This window comes from Anabas testudineus, chromosome 11 (genome assembly GCF_900324465.2).
Source record: "Anabas testudineus chromosome 11, fAnaTes1.2, whole genome shotgun sequence".
In the NCBI taxonomy this organism is placed as follows: domain Eukaryota; kingdom Metazoa; phylum Chordata; class Actinopteri; order Anabantiformes; family Anabantidae; genus Anabas; species Anabas testudineus.
The window spans coordinates 18,794,290-18,819,762 of record NC_046620.1 but is presented as its reverse complement, the minus strand read 5'-3'; the positions used below and the strand labels follow the sequence as shown (position 1 = coordinate 18,819,762).

The following is a 25,473-nucleotide window of genomic DNA, read 5'->3' as shown; positions in this document are numbered from 1 at the left end:
AAGAATGATCATTGTGAGATGAACATGAGATATTCTGTTTGTTGGGAAATGTAAAATGAGCACTACACTCTGTGCTGTCCATGAAGGCCTCACACGCAGAGCACCAGAGATGCTGCTAACAGACTATAGCTCACATTATACCTTCTATACAGCATTACTTTTTTAACGTAAAGCCCTGCACAAGTCCTCTTATGACGAAAATCCCCAGAAATGGCATCAGATTAATATATTTCTAAATCCTAAATGGTTACATTTTTCAATTTTACCCTGCCCACGGGAAATACAAGACATAAGAAGAGCACAGATAAAAACACAAATACAAAAGACATTACTATTTACAGTGTTTTTTTTCTTCATGCTGGACCCCATCACTCACAGTCAGAGGCTGAAAATAGGCTTTTAGAGCCTTTACACTATGAGAAACATAACTATTTCCACCTAGGTGTTGGTGTAGGTAATCACTTTCCAAAGGCTCTCACCTGGTATTCACTGGGCCAGAAAGTGCTGACGGCTAGTTCCACTTGATGCCACTGGCGGCCCTGGGAACCTGACACATTCCATACCGCACTGCCCTTGGAGCCCCCATTGACCCTGATGTAGACCTGCAGGTCCCCGGGGCTGTGGCCATCACGGCTGTACAAGAAGTAGCTAAACTGGATGCAGTGGGTGTCGTTCTCACTGAGTGGGAGCAAGAGCAGCTGAGCCCTCTGGCCTCCGAAGTGCTGCGAGGAATTGACCATCATGAAGGACCCTGGAGGAGTAGACAGAAAAGGACACGTCAGAGAACGATATGCTCTTTTCTCAAGTGCCCATTTAAATTCAGTTCATTTTACAGTTAATATTGGCAGATTCCCACAGAAAGCTTACTGAGATGACTCGAACAGATAAAAAGCTGTTTGAGAGTTTAGTCTTAAGAAAATGGAATGACCTTATCTGAATAGCAGAGTCTTTTAAACAGGAGTTTCTATACCTACATGCACTTCACACATTTCAGCATTTTCAACTGCCAGCAACAACTGAGTGACCTAAAACATATAAAAAAAATAACAAGATCCAACTCTTTGGGCTTCACCTGTAGCACCTCAGCTCAGGATATATATGTCATGTTAGTTTTCAACCGCTGAAGAACGTCTGCATTCTTTTTATTTTTAAACCCAGAAAAAGAGCCTGAGAGCCAGAGTTGACAGGCTCAAGGTTGTTACCCAGAATATCTGTGCAATACGTTCTGGCTATTTGTCTGGATTCAGTCCGACTGTGCTTCTCCCTGCTTCCCGCTTTCACAGGGCTTCCATCAGTTTTGCAGCACTGTCTCAGATCTAGTGAGTTCAAAGCGGCAGCGTTGGGTGTCAGATTGGGATTTCATTTTGGACTGAGGTTAATTTTGGACTGAGGTTCACAGAGTCACTCATCCCGGCAGCACAGCACAGATCTCCTGGCCATGAGAGGAGCGCCACAGTGGAGAGTGGCAAAATAAAAGAGTGAGCTTTGCCTTTGACTGTGGCCCTCACAGCAACAGGAAGCTCAATTTTAAGTGGAAAATAACTGTGTTATTTTGTTTGTCTGCCACAATCAGATTTCAATTTAACAAAACATGCAGCACAAAAATCACACATATTTGAATTGCTAAATGATTTGTGTATTTATGCCTTTCAAATTAAAACAACCCGGCCTCCTTCATCAAATTACATTTCTTTTGTCCAATCCTACTTTTCTTTTTCAAATTATTGATTATAAACCAAGAGCGGATGGTGAGGACTACTAATACCTGGATCAGAGTAAAGTGTTGCAAACCTGCACCGAGCCTGCAGGGACAAAGCTCAGTACTGGTGTCACTGTTCCACCCTCGGACCAGCTGGGGAAGCATTACTTCCTTGGTTTACTCACCTGTTTGTTTTGCTTCTGGGTTTCTGCCTCAGCTGGTTCACCTCCCACAGGTGATCAGCATTAGCTTTGTATTTTTGCTTCCTTGCCTTTGTCCAACTCGTCCTCCTGTTAGTGCTTTGTTCGCCCTCTTGTTAGTGTTTGCTTTTTGTTTGCTAGTGCTGCATTGGTAGCCTTTCCAAATTTATAACTTTCTCCTTTTGCAGTGATTTTGTATCTTCTTTCTTCTTGTTCTTAGTTAGATTAGATTTAGCAACACAAAGTTAACATCTCCATAAGCTGTCAGTCTGCTGCACTTATTACAGAATGATAATTAGACATGATAAAATTGGTCTGGTGAAAGGAAAAACTGTTAATTTTCACTTGTCTTTTCATCCTCATCTTTCTTTCACACGCTACTTCCCTGAATTTAGTACATTTTTACCTGATTTATCATAAATCTTTTTTTATCCATTACAAATAATCTTTGTGGGTTACCCAGCACAGGACTCTGTATCAGTTTATACAAAATGTATTTTCTAATGATGACTACACCATAATATATGATAATAGTCCTGATTGACATACAAAGATGATCATTGCTTTACATGTATGTGAAAAGTGAAATTCCCTGACATTCACCCATAGTCTTACTATGGGCCTATTACAAGTTGCCCTTTAACACTGAAGGTGCTTTAAAACATTGTTTCACTGTAACTTTCAAAGACAAATGCTGAACAGTGAGGAATGCAAACGCAAGGAAGATGAGGGCTGGCAGTAAGCAGTCTGTGTTGATTACTTTGGATTGCTTAATGTGGCCTTGGGGATTTTGTAGTTTCCTAACTTCTAATCTCCCAATCATCATCATCACATCAACCCGTCCATGCTGCCAGTAGGAGGGTGTACACATGCTAATAAATAACCTTCACATCCAGCGCAGCACGGCAGATGCCGCTGCTGGAGATGGCTGGGGCGGACAAGCACAGACAACGGGATCGTGGGTAGCGTAGTTGCCTAGGTACTGTAGTTGTGCGAGAGTGCAATCAGAGCTCTGCCTCCTGCCATTAATCATACTGACACGGTTATTAGGCCATAATGGCAACCGAGGGAATGCTTAAACCAGAGAGATGGCTGTAATACTTGAACACTGACATGCAGGACACATATCAGCGCACACACACATATGAACACACAGTTTTTAGGCTCAAAAGCAAACTCAGAGCCAAGTCCTGCTGACCTTCCCAAGAGTGAGAAAGGGCTTGCTCTTTCAGCTCTCATCACTTCTCTGCCTCTATCATTTATACTTTATCTCCTTATTTCCTCCTCTTCTCCTAATCCTCTAATAGCACCAGCTCTTTTTTTTTTAATCCTAATTGTCTAAAATGCAAATAATCTTAAACAAGCAAAAATAGCTAAATTCATTTATACACTAAAGATTTGCCATCTGTTTTCTGTTTCGAGCAAAGGCAGCAACCAAGCATCAAAGAAAACATCAGCAAAGGTCTTTTGGGTGATGTGTGGAATAATTTTCATCAAGGATAGGAAATGTTCCAGGAAGTAATTGGTGCTGTTATTTGAGATTTTGGAGCATAGTGCACTCATAACAAAGTAGAGAAAATTGTTTTACTCTTTAATGTGCTCTGAAAAAAGAAACTGTCCTCCGAGTGCAGCTATTTATTTAGGCAAAGGCAAATGTGAGATAAACTCAATTATACTAAGTAGTTTCTGCTATCAAGTAATGTTCGGTGTCTCACCTGTGATACAGTGGGAGCATTTTGCTTTTAAAAAGTAACTCACCAGAACCAGTCTGGTTTTAATGTGTAGCCCGGAGTGTACCCTGCCAGCTTGTTCAGAATAACAGAGGGACTGTTGAGCCCCCAAGTTAAAAGAATTCAGAAACCGGTCAAAAGCCAGGTGAGATCTATACACAATCTGGATAGAAAAAGATTTAAAATGCATGTCACAAAGCCTCCCTGACCACTGTCCATTCCCTCCCTCAGCTCCAGCTTCCCTGCCCCCAAAAGCACAGATGAGACGTCAAACTGCCAGAAATATCCTGTGATAACAAGCAGCCTCTGTCCTTTGAGATCTTGCCTTATTCTTGGACGACACTGATATTTTTCCTCTCCCTCACCTGCTCACAGGCAAAGCCGGGCAGGCTCTGGCTTAGCCACCTCTCCATCCCCCCTCTTCCAACATCCCTCTGCCTCGCCACAACCGCTGCTTTGATGTGCAAGTTCTCGAGGGAATTCTGTGGCTAAATTGCTTTTTTTTTCAGCTATGAGAGCTGGACCACCTCTTTGTTGACAGGCAAGTCTCCAACTATCCTTATGACAGGATGGCATTGGAAAGAGTTAGGGACAGTGGACAGCTGTCCTGCAGTTTTCAAATTATATTCAAATATCTTTGAGTATCTCAACCTTTGAGGTAAACCAAACAAAGTCTCTTACTGAAAACTCCAGTCTAGTTGGTTAAATAAGTGAACATCACTGATGTCATGAAATCAAGGCAGATGCCGTTTTTACATCCAGTAGCGACAGCTGCTCTGCATCAACTGCAGCCTGACAAGAAACATAACAGCTTTCCACTCACATGTGTGACCAATAGCACATTTGCTAAGTGTTGCCCATCACAAAGTTGTAGAGAAGAGGGTGAAATAACATAACTAAAATTGCTGATTTGTCTAAATAGGACTAAGAACAACAGCAAAGAAAGTGATAGATTGATAATATTAGGACATAGGAGCTTGTTACTCTGTGAGATATTAATAAAATTCACTCTCTAAAAAATCTAAAATCTTTTTCAGTATAAAGGAAGATTAATTTTTTTGTTATGTTTTCTGGTTACTTGGTTACAGTCTGTTTTTTAGACTATTTTTACTTCTAACAGTAGTGTTACTACTTTACTGTCAAATATTGTTTTGAGATACTTTTGAGGTAAATAATGTACTTTATAGTCCACTACAGTATTACTTCTAAATATAGGGTACATTTCTGATTAGAAGAAATGAAATAATAATTATACTAATAACACTGCTAATATTAATAATAACTATATTCATTCCTTAGGGGAAATTATTGTGGACAGTCAGTCTCCTTAAGGCACAAAGGGTTCGGGGTTACGTGTCTTTTCCAGAGACACTTTGATGTATCCAGAAATTGGAGAAAACCGGGACTTGAACCATCAACTCTGGTGTTCATAGTTGACTTCCCTACCAACTGAACCACAGTCATAATCATAGCACTACAGCCAGTAGGGCCAGTAGACTAAAATAAATTGGCTGAAAGTCGCTAAAATGTGTCTAAATTATGAACATTTAGGTTTATTAAAAATCTCATCTTATTTTAAATTACAAACTTCACTAAAATATTGATTAGTGCAGCTTTAAGTCATAAAATAGCAACATTTTTCTTCTGTGTTTTTTGTCTTTGATAGATTATTGAGTGTAAGAGAAGGTTAGCACACTTTAGCTCAACATGATTGATGCAGTAATTGGAAACTTAATAAAATTCATGATATCACTGAAGATATTACCAGCTCTGATAACCTTACTCAACATCCTTGAGGACACACACATGCACAGGGACACATACTGTATATGCACACACACAGGCTGGAAAAAAAATGCACCCAATGCAGAGAAATTCTCCATAAATCCATTAAAGCTGATAAGGCTACATCTATTTCTCCCATGACCCTGCCAAGGGCGAGGGAACATGCATTAAGAGATTAGGGGACGGCCTCGGCTCCCTGAATTCATATCAGAATGAGGGGTGGGAACCTGAGTCATAGGTCTGCCTGCTTTTATCATACTTACACTAAGAAAAAATGGAGAGGAGGCAGTAGTGGAAAGGGGTGGTGGGTTGGCGGGGTGCAGCAAGAAGTGAGTGAGAAAGATAGTGAGGGCTTTTATCTTTATGTTTGTCTCCATCATTTTTTTGCTAGCTCCACTGCCATCAGTAACACTTTGTGTAACTTGGGCAGCCCATTCTACAAAACGACACCATCTTTCCTCAGAAAAGGCCAAGCAAAACCTGACGCCTTTAATCAAAATTTTATCTAAAACACTGTCTACAACCACCTCCATCAAGAGCCTGGTTTCTGGTGATGTGGACCGAGACTGTATGATAGATGGGAGTGAGACAGACTATATTCCTCGACCCTCCTCCTCCAGGGCATCTGGAGAAGGTCATCTGAGATTTTCAATTTGGACTCTGAATTTGGTCTTTCAGATCTTCATTTGCTTTCTGTCTTCTATTCTTTTTTTCTGTTATTGCAACCCTGAGCCACAGTGACCTCAGATGATATTGCACATACAAGACAAGTGAAGTGCGCCGAGCGTAGATGATTGGGAGGGCACAGATTGGTCTCACTGTTTGTATCTCTGGCTGTGGTGTGTGATCTGCTTGGCTGGCAGAGAACACTCGGGCTGGGGCTTGTTTACTGGAGCCAAAAGGCAATGCAGATTTTGCCATTTACAAAGTGAGACACAGTGCTTACACCGTGCAAATGGGAAATCTGCAAACCAAGAGCAGCTGGTCATGAATGCGACACTGACAGCGCCTAAACGCCCTGCAAACAATACAAGTCTGACTGCAGCTGATGACTCGAGCTAATGAATTCCCCAGGTGAGACTCAAGAGCCCAACAGACAACCTGGAGACCACTGACAATAACAGATACATTGTGTTTCTACACTGATGCTTCCAAGGTTAGTATCACACACAGAGGGGAAGGTGCCAACAATCTGCGTTTTCATTGTCTATGCAGATGCTGCATCACATGTACTGCACTGTACCAGTAATATGTGAGCTGCTGTTGTGGTTATACTGCAGGATTACACACACATACACATGAGATGAGCTTATTCATTCCCTGACCCAGAACACTCATCTCAAGAGCATACTCCAGTGAAATATACATGTAAGCACACAGAGCTAATGTACCTGCCATTGCATGATTGGTTCAGTGGTATTAAATAGCCTTCTGCTTTTCAACCGTTTTCAACTAGATCAGACCTCTTTAGCTAACTTTGATTGGGTTATGTAGAGGAGGAACCAAAATAAGTTTCCAAATTAAAGGAACCAAAGTAATATTTTAACACTGATCACTAAAATTAGACCATTAATGACTAAAAGTGACAATGAGACGTTACCCTGGAATCAAAAACCTTTAAAGTATATATTATGGAGAGCCTAATTTGTCCAGTGTTGGGGTTGGTTCACTGTCCAAGCTGTTATGACTTGCACTTAATTAAAATCTATTTACTCAAATCTGGGAGCACAGCAGCAGGTCCAGTGGGTTGACAAAGCAGTAGCAATAGACAATCACACAGGTGATAAACTTTCTTTGGAAGAATAAATGAAGCTGAAACAATGATATGTCTGTGGTTCTTTTCAGTTGAGGTGTGATTATAGAAGACTTGCAAAGGTGTGGTTGGATTGATTTGGATTTTTTCAGTTCCGAACTGCCCCAAGGAGTGATGACATGTGACAAAGATCCTACATATTTAAAGTATGTACCTTGAAATCTGGCGTGTATACATCTGCATCCATACTGTATATTCCTGCTTCACATTTCACAACTGTTAATGTCACTGAGGAGGATGGGGGTAGCACTTAGCTGCCTGATAATAAAATCTTGAGAAAGATGAAAATGTCAGTTTCACACACAGTTTTAAAAATCAGCCTCTGTCTATTTTGTAAGAACTGTTTTCAAAGCAATTATTCCTGCTGCTTCAAATAAAAAGTAAACAGAAGAGGAAAAAAATGCAAAAAAAAGAAAAGGGCTGTGGTCAACGTTTTGTTCATTTTGTACTTGCCAAGCTCAACTATTGTTCCCCAAACACAAGAATAGTTGTTTCTATAGGTAGCTGAGAAATCTGATTGGTTGCCTGTGGTCGCTGACAGCAAGAAAAAGTTCTGGCCAACTGTTTTTATTGACAGGGTTTTTAATCACCCACACTGCAGCATGGCATCCCTAGAAGCGATACTTATTCACAAAAGATGTACTTGTTATTGCTTGCAGCATTGATTCAGGCTTCCCCAAAAATAAATCTAAGCCTGATTCTGATCCACGCCATACACTAGTCCTGAGTCATAGTCAGCATCCAAGCTGGTTGACAGAGACACGACTGGATGGAAGTGGATGGTGAGGGGGAATCTTCTCAACGGCAGAAATCAATAGTGCATTAGCAGCCGCCCAGTGACAACGTGTGGGCTGACTATCCTGCCTCATACCACTACCAGCTTTCCGCCCTTCTGCTGCATCTTGATACGTACCACCCGCCCTTAGCCTCTTCATCTAACTTCTGTGATCTACTGTTTGTTTCATCTTGGCATCCCGGAGGCCTTTTGGGGAGCTTGCGCGCGCTCTGCTCTTCATGCCAGTATTCCACGCTCTCTTTCTATGCCCTATTTCTTCTAGGTTTTTCTGGTCATTTAGTAAACACAGAATTTCATTTCCCTGCTTCCTCCCTTTGCTCTATGGAGAACCTGAGCTGACAGAAACATCACAGACTAGCAGGTACAGTAGCAGTGATCCCTCAGAACTATGTACAGGGACGTTAGAAATATATGGGGTTTAAAATACATACATCAACATATTTTGCTGAACCTTGGATAATTTAAGCCCAATCCATTTAGGCTTATTTCTTAGGCTAAGTAAAGAATAAAGAGAATCTATAATAAAGAGTTCATTCTAAAGTTAATATTAGAGCTACCATATACAAAAAGTGTTATAAGGCCATTTAAGATGACAAATTATATTTGAGGGCTTGCCAGAGGAACAGAAGACGGGACAGAAGACAGACAAGAATATAAAATATTTGTAGTGTACAAAACATATTTTTATTATTCGATTTATAACACCTTTGCTTTTCTCGTGAAATAGTGAAGAGTTTATCTTCTTAAGAGTACCTCCAAGGACAAAATCATGGTTGGTCTACTTACAGGTTAAAGAATTGTAAAAGGTCCTGTTGAAAGAATGCTTAGACTGATCAATGTAAAAGTATTACTGGTTAGAGCCTTCTCATACCTAAACAGATAACTAGCGTAAACAACTATGTGTGCCTTATGCTGCACTGGATAACCTTTGTTTGTGTTTGCAGCTCTTTTCTACTACTACTTTAAAGGTGTCCAAACAAAGTCAATAAATGATGGTTGACAAACTCTAAATTTATTTGTGCAATTTTTTCTGTTTTTAATCTATTCTGGAGCTGACAACAGCTAGATTAATTCCATTAATCTAGCTGTGGTTGTCCTCATTGGCTGCAGATTTACAGTCTAAAAGTATTGCAATGTGCAAATGTTTCTTGCTTTTTCTTTATTTTTTTCTTTATTTCTAAATGACTGCTCTTGATTTTAGCCTTTTGTTTTATGAGTGAAAACTGCATTTGCTGTTAATACATTAAATCAATATAAGACCAAGAGAACTGTGTATGGGAGAAAAGTAAAGAGTGAAGAACAATCAAAGGCAGTGTTCAAACACTGGGTATAGCCAATTCAATTTGGAACATCCTTTATTAAAATACCGCACTGGTGAACTGAGCAATATAAACAGAACTACTTGACTAAGGACAATAACAGCTGATAACAGAAGTATTATGAAAAACAGTGGTCAGTGATCAACAACCTGCACAGAGCATGGATGGCAGTACACAGCATACAAAGAAGACTTCATGAGCAGAAAAATAGGCCATACCACAAGATTTCTCTCATTAACAGTAATATCTGGAAAGCCAGGTTGGAATCTGCAGCTAAGTCTACGTCTTTTTTAAATATTATATTTTTGTTATGTCTGTCATTTAACTGCTCTCTTGATCATCAATTGATGTGACAGAGTCTGTAGACCTTTGCAGTGAGAACAATACACATCTTTCAAAAAGAATGTTATACAGTATTCTTCAGACAGAGATATTATCACTTCCTTGATTACAACTAATGGATGGGCCTCTCCGCTGAAAATAGAAATAGCTTGAGCAGTCACAGTGTACCAGGCTCCATCACAGACAGAGCCCTGATACAGCTCAGACAGGAGTGGCACAGGTGAAGGTAAGAGGAGACTTACAACATTCTGTAAGTGTAAGGCACATTACAGTGCAACATGAGAAAAAGTACTCAGGTAAAGTAACCTGAGGTAAGTGGAGGAAGAGACCAATCGATAAAAGTGGGTTCTGCAGAGGACTTCCGTGCTGCTTGGCAGAGACAAACAAAGCTTTCCATTTCCCAAACCCATCTCATCACAAGATAAGTCTGCTTTTTGGCAGTTTTTGTCCTTCACTGATAGGGACCATGAGAAGGGGGCATGAAGTTTGGGTCCTATAGCTTAAAATCTGATTTTCATCACTTGGTGCAGTGCAGAGCTGCAGCATCTGTGTGGATGAGGAGGAGGCGGAAGAGGAGAGAGAGTACTGGATCTGCCAGGCTGGATAAAGGCCCACTGCAGGTCCCACTCCATCCTACCCCCTCCACCTGCCTCTACACACAGGGTAGCTGCGATAAGGCCATATCTGTTACAGTGCTACTGTGTGCCAGTGGCGGATATGAAAAAGGTGAAGTGCATCTGGATGAGAGGTGACCATCTGGTCCAGATCACCTTCAGGCTGGAAAAGAAAAAAAAAAAAAAACGAAAACAGCCTCCACCTGTCCCTTCCTGAGCCCAACCACAAAGCCCTGACCTGAGGAGCATATTGTGTGGGCAGGGAAAAAAATGTTAGATGTGTAATCTTAAACAACAGCAGCAATGACTGTGAATTTTACTGTTTCTCAAAGTTAAATTAATAACCTTATAAAAAGGTATTTTAATAAATAAAGATTAAATACACCAATCAGCAATTATACCACAGCAGACTTATTTATATATGTCATTATATGACAATTTCAGGATTTTGTTTGCTTGCCTTGTTCCTCACTTGTAAGTCGCTTTGGATAAAAGCGTCTGCTAAATGACTAAATGTAAATGTAAATGTAAATTTTATTGCACATTGTATTGCTTTTACTCCCATTTTTTCCCAATAGTGTCTCATTCAGTCATTAAATGAATATATGAATTTGTTTTTTTTTTTAAATAATGCCCACCCTTTTACTAGACGTCGCTGGGAATTTAAGCCTGGCAGTAGGGGGCACACTGATACTGGCCTGCAACTTTCACTAAGGCTTTTTAAATAACAATGAACCTGCATGTGTCCCTAATCTCAAGCTGAAACACATGGCATCCTGTCAGATAATAAAAAGGCAGGGTGTTTTAAATTTTAAATGTGTCACTGAATGAAAGACCGTTAACTGACAGTGGCCTTTCAAATCCCCTTTTGGGACTAAAGCAACGGACTAACGGTTTTAAGCACCACACACAGCGCTGGAACTGTGAGTTATTCAAAATCACCCACGCTTCCACACAATTGGCTGCGAGTAGACCCAAATCAGCCAATAGGCCGGCTGCGGGATTTGAACGGGCCAAACAAAAAGCAGCCATTACTTCGTGTTCATTTGCTTTCACAGATGCACATACACAGTGTTGCTCATTCAAAAGTCATTGCTCTGCCAGACACAACTGAAAGGCATTTGTAATCCCCAGGATCTTAATTCATATCCTGCATGGCTGCAGTTTTAATGATACAGCTTCCAGCAAATAAAGTCTTGGAAATTGAAATCAATAGCAATAAATCAGCATATTAAGCATCATGGCTGAAGTTGGAGGGAAAACACACACTGTTTCAAATCTATCATTTGACATTTATGAGCAGAACTCTTAATCCTTGTATCTGCCAGCGGTGATAGCAGAGTCATCCAACTAACTACAAATCATGGCAGGAGAGCAGACAAATGTCCATAAAGGGACTGTGAAAGCTGACCCTGCACCCGTAGTAGCCTCAGGTCTGTAATTACAAGCAAACGCACAGATGAAAAATCCTGATCAAAGCCCACAGGGAAATATCCACACAAAGTTGCAGCAATTACATTCATTATTTTTCCCTGCAAAAGAAGAGATCAGAGCATGTTTCGACGCAAGGTCATGCACTCTATTGTGAAATTTGCTCCAGAGCAGAGGACTGACTGCAGATAAAAAGCACCTTTCGACAACAATACAGGATCAGCCACATAAAAAGCAGTGGAAGCATCCCAAGACGGCCTTCTCATCAGTTTTATTACAGAAAGCTGGGGCATGATATAGGGCGACAGAGGTAGAACAACAAATAAAACAGAGAGACATGAGTTTTCAGCCATGCAGGCAGGATAATTCATTGTCTCTTCTGCTTTGCTGACTCTCTGTGCAGTACACTACGAATGAACTTAATGCCAACAGCCCCCTAGCGTGGTCCCAAAATGCCATGAGAACAATAGTAGTGGTAGTGGTGGCGGCTGTTATATTTGTGACAAGGCAGCAAGTGGCTGGAATTGAGAGGGGAAGGAGGGGCACTACGCCTTTGTGTGTGTGTGTGTGTGTGTGTGGAGGGGTTCAAATAGTGAGTCTGGCTTTGTTTGCCGGCTCTTGCCCTCCAATAAGGGGGGTGGCGGGGAGACAAAAGTCCCAACAGACTGGAAACGAGGTAGCCAGTGACACACTAAATCCTCTACATGCACATTTGATGGCACGCACATGCACACACGTATTACACAAGTATTTTACACAATCTCATGACGGCGCCCAAGCGGAGCACAAGGGGAAGGAGGGGAGCAAACTGGAACTGGGTCAAAAATCCAATTAATCCATGACACAAGAGAGAGGGCTCTGGGAGAGAGATGATGCAGGAAAACCACAAGTGATGGGAAACAATACATCAGTGCCCCTTAACCTGAGTGTGTGTGTGTGTGTGTGAGAGTTTGTGTGTGTGACAAGCGCATTCATTTTGGATCAAGGTCAGGCAGTGTTTGTTATGCAGAACTGAGTGCTACCGTAGTACTGCAACAAAGTACTTGGACTGTTGGCATTTTTCCATGTACCCTTTTGAAGTCCTCTGAAAGGATTATCAACTTTTCTAAACTGTAAATCAAAAGCAGCTCTCACTTTTATTGTTTTACTTCACTGATTGACTGAGTGTCAGGCGACTCAAATGGTTGGGAAGTATTATTTCTTCTATCACAGCCAAGTTTTAGAACGTTCTTCATTAATTCTTTTACAAGCTTACCTCCAACTGGGGGGTAAGCTGGATCTGGAGGCTCTTAACAATGACTGAAACTAGGGAAAATGCAACTTTGGGCCTCCTGGGGATCCAGAGATGTTAATGTGGGGTGAATGGGCTGCGGCAGTGGGGTGACAGCCGGGGTGACAGCCGGGATGCCAGCGGGGCTGCGGAGCAGTCACTATGGGTGATAGGTGTCAGCTGGGATGATAAATAATGTAATGCCTACGGGATGTAATAGCAGCCATATGATTTGAACCGGTCACACTCCTGGGGAACGCTCTAATGGAAGACGAATACACAGCCATCAGCTGCTGTTTCCAAAGTGTGCAGCCCACCAGATATGGAACAGAAGGATGAGAAAGAAGAGTGAGAACAGGAAACTAAGGCAGCTCACTGAGATTTAATAAATTGCTCTGTTAAGTTGGTTTGGCCTTTGAGGAGTAAATTTGCAGCGATTCAGAGAAAAGAAAACTTCTGCTTCACAGCTCCCTATTGATTGAAGCCTTCACGTCTGGTCCCTCCCCAATCAATGTTGTTACAGCAGGTGTTCGTCCATTAGCTGACAAAGTGAAAGTGCAGCTTTTTTAGGATCCAGTATGTATTTACCCTTAAAACCTATTATGAGCTGTCCAATTTGAAACTTGATGACTTTAGTCACCCCTTAGTGGTTTTATTTTGTCAGCTGTCAAGAAGAAACTTGCCACCTGTCACTCCACAATGGGAGTCTATCGATCAACTTGCACCCTTGGATCTCTTACTGTGTAATGCTCACATGGTCTTTGTTAGACAAGGGACACTTTGGTTACAGTAAATCAACACAAACATTTTGTTAAAAGAGAATAGAAGAGCATAAAAAAGAAAGAGCAAAGTCTGAAAGGGTGAACCCTCCGGCGGCACTCATTTCTGGAGTTGTCTTTGCTTTAATCAAGGCTCTGAGGCACCTACGGGTGCGGCTTGGCCCCAGGAATGTGCTCTCTTCGTCTGTACTAGGGTGATCAATCAGAGCTAGCGGCCGCCATGCAGATGCTCCTCTGTACCATAACTAACACACATGCACCCAAAGCGACAGTGATGAATTATGAAACGCTCAGACAGTTTAGGAGTCGCTGACTCTCCTCATCTGCATAATAAACTGTCGCATGATTTTGTTTCACTTTGTTCCCACTTGCTTCTCTTCTCTGACTCCAGTTTTCTGTTCTTTCAACCTATATCAACCTCTGCCCACAAGTTTGCTCATTTTTACCTAACGCATAATCCTTCAGAAATTACTAACTAAGACCTTAGAAAATGTTTCATTATTTGGGTAAATATGTCATATTATAAAATAAAGCATCTCCATGTGAGGTGACACGGCTATTGTTTTCTCATTCAGCACTACTCGCCAGCTAAATAGAGTTGTGTATTGTTAATTAGAAGTGGTCCCTGAAGTACAGCTTTAATTCAGGCATAATAAAAAAAATGAGGATGTGCCTTTGGTGGTGTCTGAGAATACTCTTGCTATGGTATTTCCCTTTGTCCCCTGCAAAGCAGAAAAAAAGTGCTGCTGTTCCTGCTACTGAGGAATCGGGGCACCTTGAAAATAATGAGATCCTGTTGGCGAGACGACACTTTTTCATAACATCCCACTCGAGTTTTGTTGACACCCGACAAGGTCTAAAAACAAGCACCAGTCCTCAACAGCACGAGTAGGAGGGGAAGAAGAAGATTTAACACATACAGTTACACAGCAAATGTAAAACACATGCACGGCAGCTACTGTATGCTAAAACTTTTGCATCAAATTTATTGGTAAGATATTACATTACTTGAAAGTTGTTTAATAATGTTATGGACTAGTGAGAGATAAAACTGAGTAAGGATGTATATTCAGTGAAATCTTGGCATTTCTGTCTTCCTTGCCAAACTCCAAGGTCAAGGTTGCTACCAATGGAGCACAACTCACAACTGCCCCAGGGAACCTGACCTTCTTTAGCTTTCCAAAGCCTCAAGGTTCACTGTGTGGCCATTATTTCATAATTTGTTTGTCCATTGGCTGACTGGTTGGCCAATCACTTCACATCAATCTTTCAATAGCTATTGGATATTTTTTTTTAAAGAGACAATCATAGTCATAGTCCCAGAGCAGCTTGGCAGGGCATAGTTGCTTTGGTTTTTGAGTGCAACCTGCCCTTTTAAGCAATGAGAGAAATTTAACAATTTATGGTTTATTAGTACGTTTTGCATCTTCCTATTCAATGAACGAAGGGCTGTGCATAGCATGGTGTTGCGTAGCAGATGGTAGAAAAGCACAGAGGAGCAGGGAGGGCTGGGCAGGTTAGTGTGAACTGATTTTGAATGCCATGCTAGCACCACCTTAACTTGCATATTTTAGCTTTCAGTGTAACCTTCTAGAACTGCTAGCATTGCTGTATGTTGAAATCTAGTTTAATACCTTTAAGATTTCAGTTAATAATAAGCTTGCATGGTGCATGTTGCTGAATAAATTTGCATTTAATCACAGCATGAGAAAACTAGTTTCAACTGTATGCTGGGGGATAAAGCAACTACTGTGTGACAACTTCTCCAGTTTGTGTACGACTTAATATTTTAATTTCCATATGTTCACTGATTACTTTTGGCAAATGTCCAATGTGCACTTTAGAGCAAATGACACTATATGACAATCTAGACAACAGAGACTACAGTAAGTTGAGAACAATTTTTCAACCTATATATAAATGTCCAATTTGTCAATATTTCATGTACCAATTTATTAGTTTTAAGATGACATTTGCAGTGCTTCAATCCAGGCAAATAGTATCTCTTTTTGTTTTTATAACGGTGAAACTTCTTTATCCACTTGCTACTTGCATTATTTTTCATTTTATGTCTGACAGTGTATACTGAGCGAGGGAGGTATATAAGCTGGATGCATTATAGAGTCTATTAATCACAACCATGTTCTGTGCTCTGAACAATGACAAAGCTCAAAGTGCTGAGATGAAAAACTGCTGCAGAGCTGGGTGATGAGTGATGGCTGAGCTCAGATGGAAAACAAAAGCAGGCTGATTTCAATCTATCCAGAGAATGAAGATTCTGAGGACTTTGTATTTAGTGGTTATAGGTATGTCTGCTTCAAAAGCACATAAAAATACATTACAGCATATTTTTAAATTACTATTGACCTGTGAGATTCACACAGCACAAAAGGGAATTTTATGGCAACTTAATTTACAGTGAAGAGTTCTACAAAGATGGGAAGACCTGATATTTGATGCCACCTTTTGGTTTCAATTTTTAAAACTCAATGCTACAAAAGGGGAAATTGTTGTTTGGACAGCTGCAGTAGTCTTGTCCAAGGACACCTTGGACATATAGCCAGGAGGAACCAGGTGTTGAACCATTGACCCTGGGGTTTCATAGACGATTGTTCTACCAACTGAGCTACATGTTGCCCCAAATTTGTTATAGTTCAGTTTATTGAGATTTATGTAACGTTTTCATTCTTCACGCAGCTGTTTCTGTCACTTTTCATGTGCAGAACCAAGCACAGCACCTTGAAGATGCCAAAGAGTGCAGATTTCTTTGGTAGCCTTGGAAGAGGAAGCGTAATGTATCCAGATAGAGCTATGATGGCAGGCTTTTAGGCTCCATCTTCAAAGGTTGCCATTAGGAATATTTATTAACACTTTTGCTTTGAGACATGCCATACAAACCACTTCGTTTCAAGCACAGGTTTGCAAGAGCTCCTGTAACTGAAATCATCAGTGAACATTATGTTCTAGTGTTATTTAAAATGTCACAATTTGCCATTTAATTCCTCTACAATTAAAGTTTAAACACAGTATCCTTGCAAACATGCAAAAGGCCTCTGAATAAAGCTTTATATCCAGTACACAGGAGATGAATGACCATCTGAACTATATTAGATTTGTAATTCCCCTAATCCTGCACACCACTTCAAACTTCTTCTTGTTACACTGGCTGTAACATATTGCTCCCTTTTGTTTCCTCTGTTTTGCTTTTTTGGACATGTTCTGTGCTTCTAGTTAACGTGGAAGAAATCTCAGAGAGACAGTGTTATCAGAGCAGTAGAGCCTGTACCTGCAGGCGGTAGGGATCACACTTTTCGAGATGAGAGATGGATTTGTAGATGACCCTTTGCTCAGGTGCAAGTTTTTAAACAGTTTTATGCTCTTTCCAGGCCCTCGTCCCGATTAAAAGAGCGGTAGAACAAAAGAAAATAAGGACCTGCTCAAATTTAATACTAATTCATTACCATTCCTTTAGAGATATGGCTAAAAGCAGCATTCAAAGACCAGGCAAAAATTACTCGAAGAACTAATTCGATGTGCAGTGCCGAGGGAAACTATCGTGACTTTTAATTACTTTATCGCCCTCATTTTCTCTATCTTTACAAAATTGTAGTATGAACAAAAGAAATGGAAGGGAGACAGGGAAAAAGTGAGGGACTGTATGCAAGGTATGGCAGAGATATGCACTTCTCTCAGTCTCCGTCAGGTCCTTTTTCTATGGCTCTGTAGCGCCTGAGTCGGCACTCCCAGGACGAGGGTGGTTGCGGACCGTGGAAAACAGGATTACACAATCTTCTCTTATCGAATTAATATCCACCTGTTTGGGGAAATTAACTCTCCTTATCGCTCCATAATATCGCTGTGTAAGTTTCTTTACCTTTTCTGATGCTTAGGAAGTTGAAAATCTTCTCCACCAGCTCCAGCATTGTCGAATAAGGAGGGACATCCAACTTAAACTGTGTGGAATAAGTTGTCTCATTCCAACTTTTCTAAGGTGTTCTAAGGTGAAAACACATACTTGGTTTTGTAAGTAATTTTAAATATTTTTCTTGATAATCGCTACAATAGGCCACTGTTTTTTTATTTGAGATTTTGTGGCATTTTATTTTTTGTAACATTTCTTTGCAGTCTTTGTTCTCGTGATGGAGCAGGAAAGTAAAATCCTGTGCTTATTTAAGTCAAGGGCAATTCTCAAGGTCAACCTTCTATTCGTTGTTTCACTCTGGCCTCAAGTAAAAAGTGCACAGCAGCAACTATGACACAACTAAGCCTGCAGCTCGAGCCAAAACATTGCACCAGTGTGGGCAGCCCAATCAAAGTCTTGCATTCTTCTCTGTGGGAGTTGCAGCCCCCGGTTAAAGATAGCAGCCTGGAACAGCACATCCTGAAGTCTGGATTAGGCCTGCCAAGTGTAGATTCCCTCACTTTCTTTCGCTCTTCCTCCAATGGCTGCTCCAGGAGAGCATGTCAGTTCATCTCAGCATAAAAAGGCGCCAGGGGAAAACTAAGATGACCCCCATCACTGCTGAAGCACAGCATAGAACCATAAGCTCCTCACGGGTGCACCTCCCAAGTATAGCTTCAAGTGGTCAGCAGCCTCACTGTTGCTTAACTTTAACAAGCACTGTGGGAACTGAGAGGTAATTCAAAGACAACCAGACAAATAAGTACAAAAACCGAAGCTAGACATAACTACCACAGTGTCAAAGGGCCAAAGGAAACATGGAAATTCTTCTAATTTGCTTTTAAAAGCAGATTATTTTAGAACGTATACACTAGTATTTAAAAGTTTTGAGTCATTCTGTTTCTTTTCCATTAAAATATATGTTGTCAACTGTGCTAACATCATTTCTAATGATCAATGAGCCTTTTAAATTGAGAAACTTGCATTAGCAAACAGACATGCCGTCAGAACACAGTACTAATGTTTGCTGATGATGGTGCTCTGTATGTTAGGTACTTAGTCAAGTAAAAGTTACAATAGTCAACACTGACAATGTCTACATTGTATATCTGATCAGATTGATATATTAAAACCCCAACAGTTTGAACACTAGTGTATTTTCTGTACATATTTTAATAAAGGAATTCATATAATGGCATGGTGTTAAATAATAGCTATTCAGCCACAATACCTACGGGCATACTCACAAAGCTGTTCCTCTGAGTTTCTCCCTGCGTTTTATTTGACTAATTAATTCGTCAAGTTAAGTACAGATTTTTTTGTATGTTGCTAGGTAACGCACAATAAAAATTGAGATTTCCTGTAGAGGTTTATGCTTTGAGCTGCTGTAAGTTTTTTAAGGCAAAACATCTGAGTGTAAGAAGAGTTGAGTTGATGGTAGCTTAACAACCCAGATAAACAACATAGAAGAGGCAGGATTTTATTGAATTTTAATATCTTAATCCTCTTCATTTTTTTATTAGAATGAAATCACTTTTTCCTGTGACAATGTTATGATTAAAAAATATATAATGTAATGCTTTAGTGATAGTTTAAAAAGGGTGTCCAGCTAATTATTTTTATTTATGTCAGACATTTCAGTCCATTTCATAGGTTTATTTAATTTGTAAGTTATTCTCTATGCTTGCGCTAAACACTTCTCTCCAAGCACAGTGGTCATGCTAGCCACAACTAAAACAGCTATAGCCACAATCAAATGGATTTTTGACTACATCCTCTGAGCTGCACATAAGTTTTTTAACATGCAACATGCAGTATGTGTAGAAAGTGTGGGTTTCAATAATGCTAGCTTGTCTGTCATGATTGAAAAGCTGCCAAATGGAAGTGACAGGAGATAATTAGTGAATGAAAATGTTTCTGTTAGAGAAGGGAAACTTAGACCAACTGACAAGTAAGTATGAGATGGCTCTGTTACAGTGCAATCTTAATTAATGCTGTAAAAATCTACATTAAAATTAGTCAATCTTAGTCAATATTAGGAAACAGTGTAAGAATTAAATTAAATTAAAAAAGAAAATAAAAAAGTAGCTGGGGAGACTGGAACTTCTGCCCTGTATTTGAACATTTACACTAAACACTACAAAGAAATAGAAAAGGTCACATATTGGGCAGAGCAGAGGTAACACTTCAGCAGTGCTTCAACAGGTTTAAAAGGAAGCCAAATAATGTCTTTCCATCCCCAGACAGAGCTTTCACCTTTGGATGTGAGCAGCTAAGAGTGAAAATATTTTCCTTTTGACATCTTCACCAGACAAATCCGAGCACTTATTTCCTATGTCGCTTCAGCTGCTACAAATGCTGAGCGTGAGAGTGTCTTGCCGAGAGTGTAGAGGATGTTTAGCGGCACCATTTTAAATTTTAATCCTACAAACTTTCAATTTTGCCCCAGTTGAGATGAGCAAGAAAGAGCTGGTGAGTATGAAAGAAAACGAGAGATAGTGACAAGCACTCATCAGTGGGCAGCAGGCAAGGAAACAACAATGAAGAGAGAGCAGAGGAAGAAGCCAATTACCCGCACCGGGGCTGCCTGTTCTAGGTCCGATAACCCTCCTCTGTCTCCCACTATGAGAACCAGAATTTTATCCAGCACTTGGAGGGAAAAGACAGCTACCGCATGGGCAACTACAACAACCTGCAGCCAAAGAGAGCCACGAGCCACAGACGGAGATGGAAATTAAGTCAGGCAACCACAGGAGCAACTGATACGCACCGCATGAGCTGAAAAGAAATGGAGTAGTGGAAAATATTACCGCACAGAGGGATGGATCACATGCAGCATCAGAAAGGAATAGTGTGGAGGGCCATGTTACAGGTGTTACTGTAAAAACTACTGGTTTATCTATGTAGTGATTTAGTTTTGCAGAGTAAAGATTTTCTTCCTTAATTGCTAGTGTAATCAGTTTCTGAATTTCTGAGCAACACCAAAGCTATTTGTACCATTGTGTGCTCCTGATAAATTCTGGACAAGTACAAACTAATTACAGTTTTCTCTATTTGATACTTCACACAAGTGGCAAAGAGAAGAGAGAGAAAGGAATTTGTCAACAATATTAATAACTTCATAGTAATTAAACTCCTGACATGCTGACCTCAATGACTTACTCCCACATTTTAGCGGCTGTAGATGGAATGTCTGTTGTCATAAGAAAATACTGGATTAACCTCACTCAACTTTTAGCTTGCAGCACAGTGTAATGTCATACAGTGAAGCACTGCAATTGCTAATGAAATACATGCAACAATGCAAACAAACAGCCACACCTTTAATGCCAGCAGATGGGATTCTTAGGTGTTATTGGTTAATGCCAGGGCTTCCTACAAGTGTAATGTACCTGGAAAAACTCCAGTGAAGGGCACCCAGGAGATACTTTTGCTCTACCCGTCTATGCCCTGAGCTCCCTCGACATGTCTGAATTTGACCCTCTAAGGCTGAGCCTGCCCACCTTATGGAGTCATTGCAGCTGATTGTTCAGATCGCTACCCACAGGTCAAGAGGGTAAACAGAGTGGTTAATTGAAAGCTGTGACTTGGATCATATTTATAATGTATATATGTGTAAAGTTCTTCCTGAAAAGTAATAAAATAAAAAGCTCCTTTATAATCTTTACCTGTCTTTTGATTTGCTAAATAAAAAATTAAGAAGCAGTGAAAAAAGCTGAATTCTTATTTATTCTGCAAAGATCTTCTAAATGCCCTTTATAATAAAAAGATAAATGAGTCACTTGAAGCAGACTGTAATGGAGAAAAGTTCTCATTGTGTTGTTCTATATCTTTATGTAAACATGGTCGAGAGAAGTAAATTAAATATTTGCCTTTCTAGACAAGTCTTGTCTAGTTAAAGGTAAACTACACAACCATCTCCAATCAAACATGTCGCTTGGAAAAAGACCCCACCTTTGAACGAGAAAAACGTCGTCTTTTTTTAGGCTTTTTTGAAGGAAATGAAATGAGTGATTATTCTCAAGACCTGTAGATACTACAATTTGTCACATTCATAGTCTTGACAAACACAGCTCCTTGCTTTATTCTGCAAGAGAGCTATTGTCAGTCTGAACAAAGGCTAATGTGTTGAGCACTCACACTCATCTGGTGTGTGTGCCCTGCTTGAAAGTCATGAGATGGCCTTGTTAGTTATTGCGTGCACCAAGGCAGCAGGAAGCAGGCAATTTTCTGGAGGACTAAAGAGAAAGACAGAACACAAGTTTATTTTGTTGTTCTGTGGGGACACATGGAAAAGAATATCATCACCAGAATAGCAATGTTTAGGAAGAGGGTGGGAAACCCCCCTCGTACAAACACACACCAGCACAGGGAATATAGGAGGTGTTTACTTAAGTCAGAAACATTATCAGATACTGAAGGCAACAAAGACTGGTATATCACCCCAAACAGGGAATACCATGAGTAAGAGTCAGTGTCAAGTGCCTGGGTGAAATGAAGCCACACTGCATTGTAGCCCATAGGTCGGAGGCAGATGGTTCACACTGTGCTGGAGCAGCTGAGTCAACTGAGTCAGGGTTAAGGAAAGTTGCTCCTTAGTCAAAGAAACGTGTCTGTTTAATTAGCATACAAACAGAGGAAGTGGACAGATGGGATGGGATGGGCCAGGTTGGGAGTGGCGGACAGCTCAAACCTTTTCTGCAGAAGAAAATGTTGTCCCTTGTTGTAGTTGCAGTTGAAATCTAACCAAACACAGTTTTGTGTAGCAGGTCTATAGCAACAGATGTAGGCCAAGAATACTTCTGCTAATTCACCCAAGAGTCATCAGATTACATCAGCTTCAGTCATGTCAGGGTCACATAGTGGTTATTTCTGTTAGTGATTGAATTGTTCTTGAAACTGGGGATAAAAAGTAACGTTCTCTGTTTTGGTTGTTTTACAGCATTTGTCTGGTCTTTTGGGACCAACTAAGTACTAGTTAAAGGAGTTAAGGCAAGGTTCTTTGAAGGATTTTGACTTTGTTCTGGAGTCCTTGAAACTGTGGATTTCCTGTCTGTTCTCCTTTGACTCACTGCAGAGCTCCAGAGGTTTTGATCTGGCTGGAAAATATCACTTATTGTGCATTATTTAAATGGTCATTAGTCTCGCAAAGCCTCATCCTTCCTGCACACGGCTCTAGGCTTTCATTATTACATCAGTTATCAGCCCATTATATGCAAATGACTCATCCTAACTCTGAAACCTATAATATATAATATATCAATTACACTGACAGTGAGACATTTGAAGCAAGGGGATATGGAAATATTTCCTAAAGATAGCCTGCCAGCAACTGAGAGATGGGACAAGAGAAGGAAACAGTGACGACAGGAGATGCAGGGAGAAAAATATTAGAAGATAAGAGAACCAGATATTAGAAACAATAGACAAAAGAACAGGAGGAAGAAGGGGTAGTAATTGTAATAGTTAGTTAAGTTCAGTTTATCAGCAATTAGTGAGAAACGCTATTGTTTTCCAAGAAATCACACATGAAATTAATCAAATTAGAAAATATAGCAAGAATTATGAATGTGTTCTTCAAACTTTGTGATTTCACATGTCCCACAGGATGGAGATGGATTGGCTTAATGGGGTCTCCCTCGGTACCATACGGTCAAGCTGATCCCACAACAGCTCAGCAGGGTTCAGATCTGGAGACTTCGCTTGCTACTCCATTCCAGTCAGAATTCCAGCTGACTGCTTATTCTTCAAATATTGGAGGTGTTTTGGGTCATTATCCTGTGTTATGGCATTGCGTTGCAAAATCTTTTGATAGCTTTCCACTCTGACTTCCAGTGTCCAATGTCTCAGCTTTTGCCCATCTCAGTCTTGTTTTTATTGGCCAGTCTGAGATTCGCCTTTTTCTTGGCAATTCTGCCATGAAGTCCAGCATCCTGAAATCTCCTCTCCGCTGTTGATGCCACTGGTGTTTGATGTGTTTAGTGTAGTTGCCATTTGAGAACCTGTGATGCATCTTTGTCTTAAACTACACACTCTCAGATATTTGTCTTCTTGCACAGTTGTGCATCAGGGCTTCACATTTTCTGTCCCTGATAGAGCCAGTTTGTGCTGCTCAGTCAAGGGAGTAGTTACCAGCATGATAAGAAATTTCAAGTTTCCTTGCAATGTCTCACATTGAGTAGCCTTTCTTTCTTAGGACAACAATAGACTGACAGGTCTCTAATGAAAGTTCTTTATTTCTGACCATTTTGAACCTGTAAACAAACTGCTGATGTTAAGATACTAAATTAACCTAAAAAATGTTATGCTCCCTTGTTTGCTCTATTATTACAACAGTTCTCAGCTGTGCAACATAATTGCAAAAATGTTTTCAACTAATTAGACTTATAAAATGATTAACTTGAATTAGCAGCTCTAACAGGATCGATGCAAAGTTCTGACAATTGTTAGTCACAGGCCTCCATGCAAAAATGATGATGATGAAAAAAAATGATCTGGTTAATTTAAATTGTTTATGAAATGAATAGAATGCTTGAGGAATTGCATGAAAATGTGTTTTTCTTAGAAAAACAGACATTTTGAAGTGATCCCAAACTTTTGAGCGGTAGTTTGTATATACACTGCTCAAAAAAGTATTAAGTCAGTTAAACTTCTGTGATATTGATCTGGTCAGTTAAGTAGCAGAGAGTGTTGTTTATCAGTTTCAGCTACTTTGGTGCTAATGAAATTAACACTAGAACTAGAGGGGCAACAACGAGACAATTCCCAAAACAGGAATGGATTTTTTTCCCTCCTCTTCTTTTCTGACAGTTTATTTTACAAGTTATGCATTTGGCTAGTGTTAGTGTCACTACTGGTAGCATGAGGTGATAGCTGGATCCTACAGATGTTGAAGTGGAGTCCCAGTCTTCCAGGATGGGACATCAATGTGTGACATTGCCAAAAGGTTTGCTGTTAGCACAAAAGCACCCTGAATGCAAATAGGTATGGGGATGAAATCCTTGGACCTGTTGGCACACCCTACTCTGGTGTAGTGGGTCCTGGATTCCACTTGGTGCAATGACATTGTGTTTTGGTATAATGTGGCTGCATAATGTGAGAATGTCTGTGCGACAGCTGAAACTATTCTGCATCTATTATATGAGAAATTGTAAACTTATTACATTGAGAGTGATAGACTCTTAATGTGATAGACAAGAAATTAGATAGACAGGATTACTGCAGAATTCATGAACAAGTATGACAGAATGTACAACATGAAAACAAAATGAATACTGGTCAACTCCTGTATGTGTATAAGAAGAACACTTCAGTTGTCGGATTTGACTACATACATTAATTTCCCAGAAAAAAATAAATATAATGGAATAATAATAATAATATGGAAATAGTGTTGCCTGAAACTCAATAACCCCCTTAACATAAGAGCTCACACATCCTTTACTCTTGCAGCTTTTGTAAGTAGTACATCATGTATACAGAGATATTTGTGGTCAGGATATGAAAATGAAAGAAGTTTAACCTGAGTCAGACCCTAATCACAATATGAGCTATTAGCCACACCACTCATAGTAGAGAAAAGTACTCTTCTTCAGTCCTCAACCCAAACTTGTTGACTTATGGCACGCAGAGATCCATTTGCATTTATATTGTATACTTTATTCAAGAACATTCTTACTAGAAATACACCTGGAGTGATGAGAGAATGTGAAAACATCTTCGTGGAGTACCCTCAACCTCTGCTCCTATATTCCTGTTCAAGTCACGTATATCTAGAATAACAGAAAACAAAAG

The 25,473-nt window shown here is 40.2% G+C and overlaps 1 protein-coding gene across 5 annotated transcripts in view; it reads right to left on the bottom strand.

The window, feature by feature from the left end:
* ptprua (protein tyrosine phosphatase receptor type Ua) overlaps positions 1–25,473 on the bottom strand; it is a 170,570-nt gene that overhangs the window by 81,896 nt on the left and 63,201 nt on the right. For all 5 annotated transcript variants that reach the window (XM_026349674.1, XM_026349673.1, XM_026349672.1 and 2 more), the window contains exon 3: positions 480–751. In XM_026349674.1, coding sequence (XP_026205459.1) covers positions 480–751 — 272 coding nt within the window. The remainder of the gene's footprint in view (positions 1–479; positions 752–25,473) is intronic.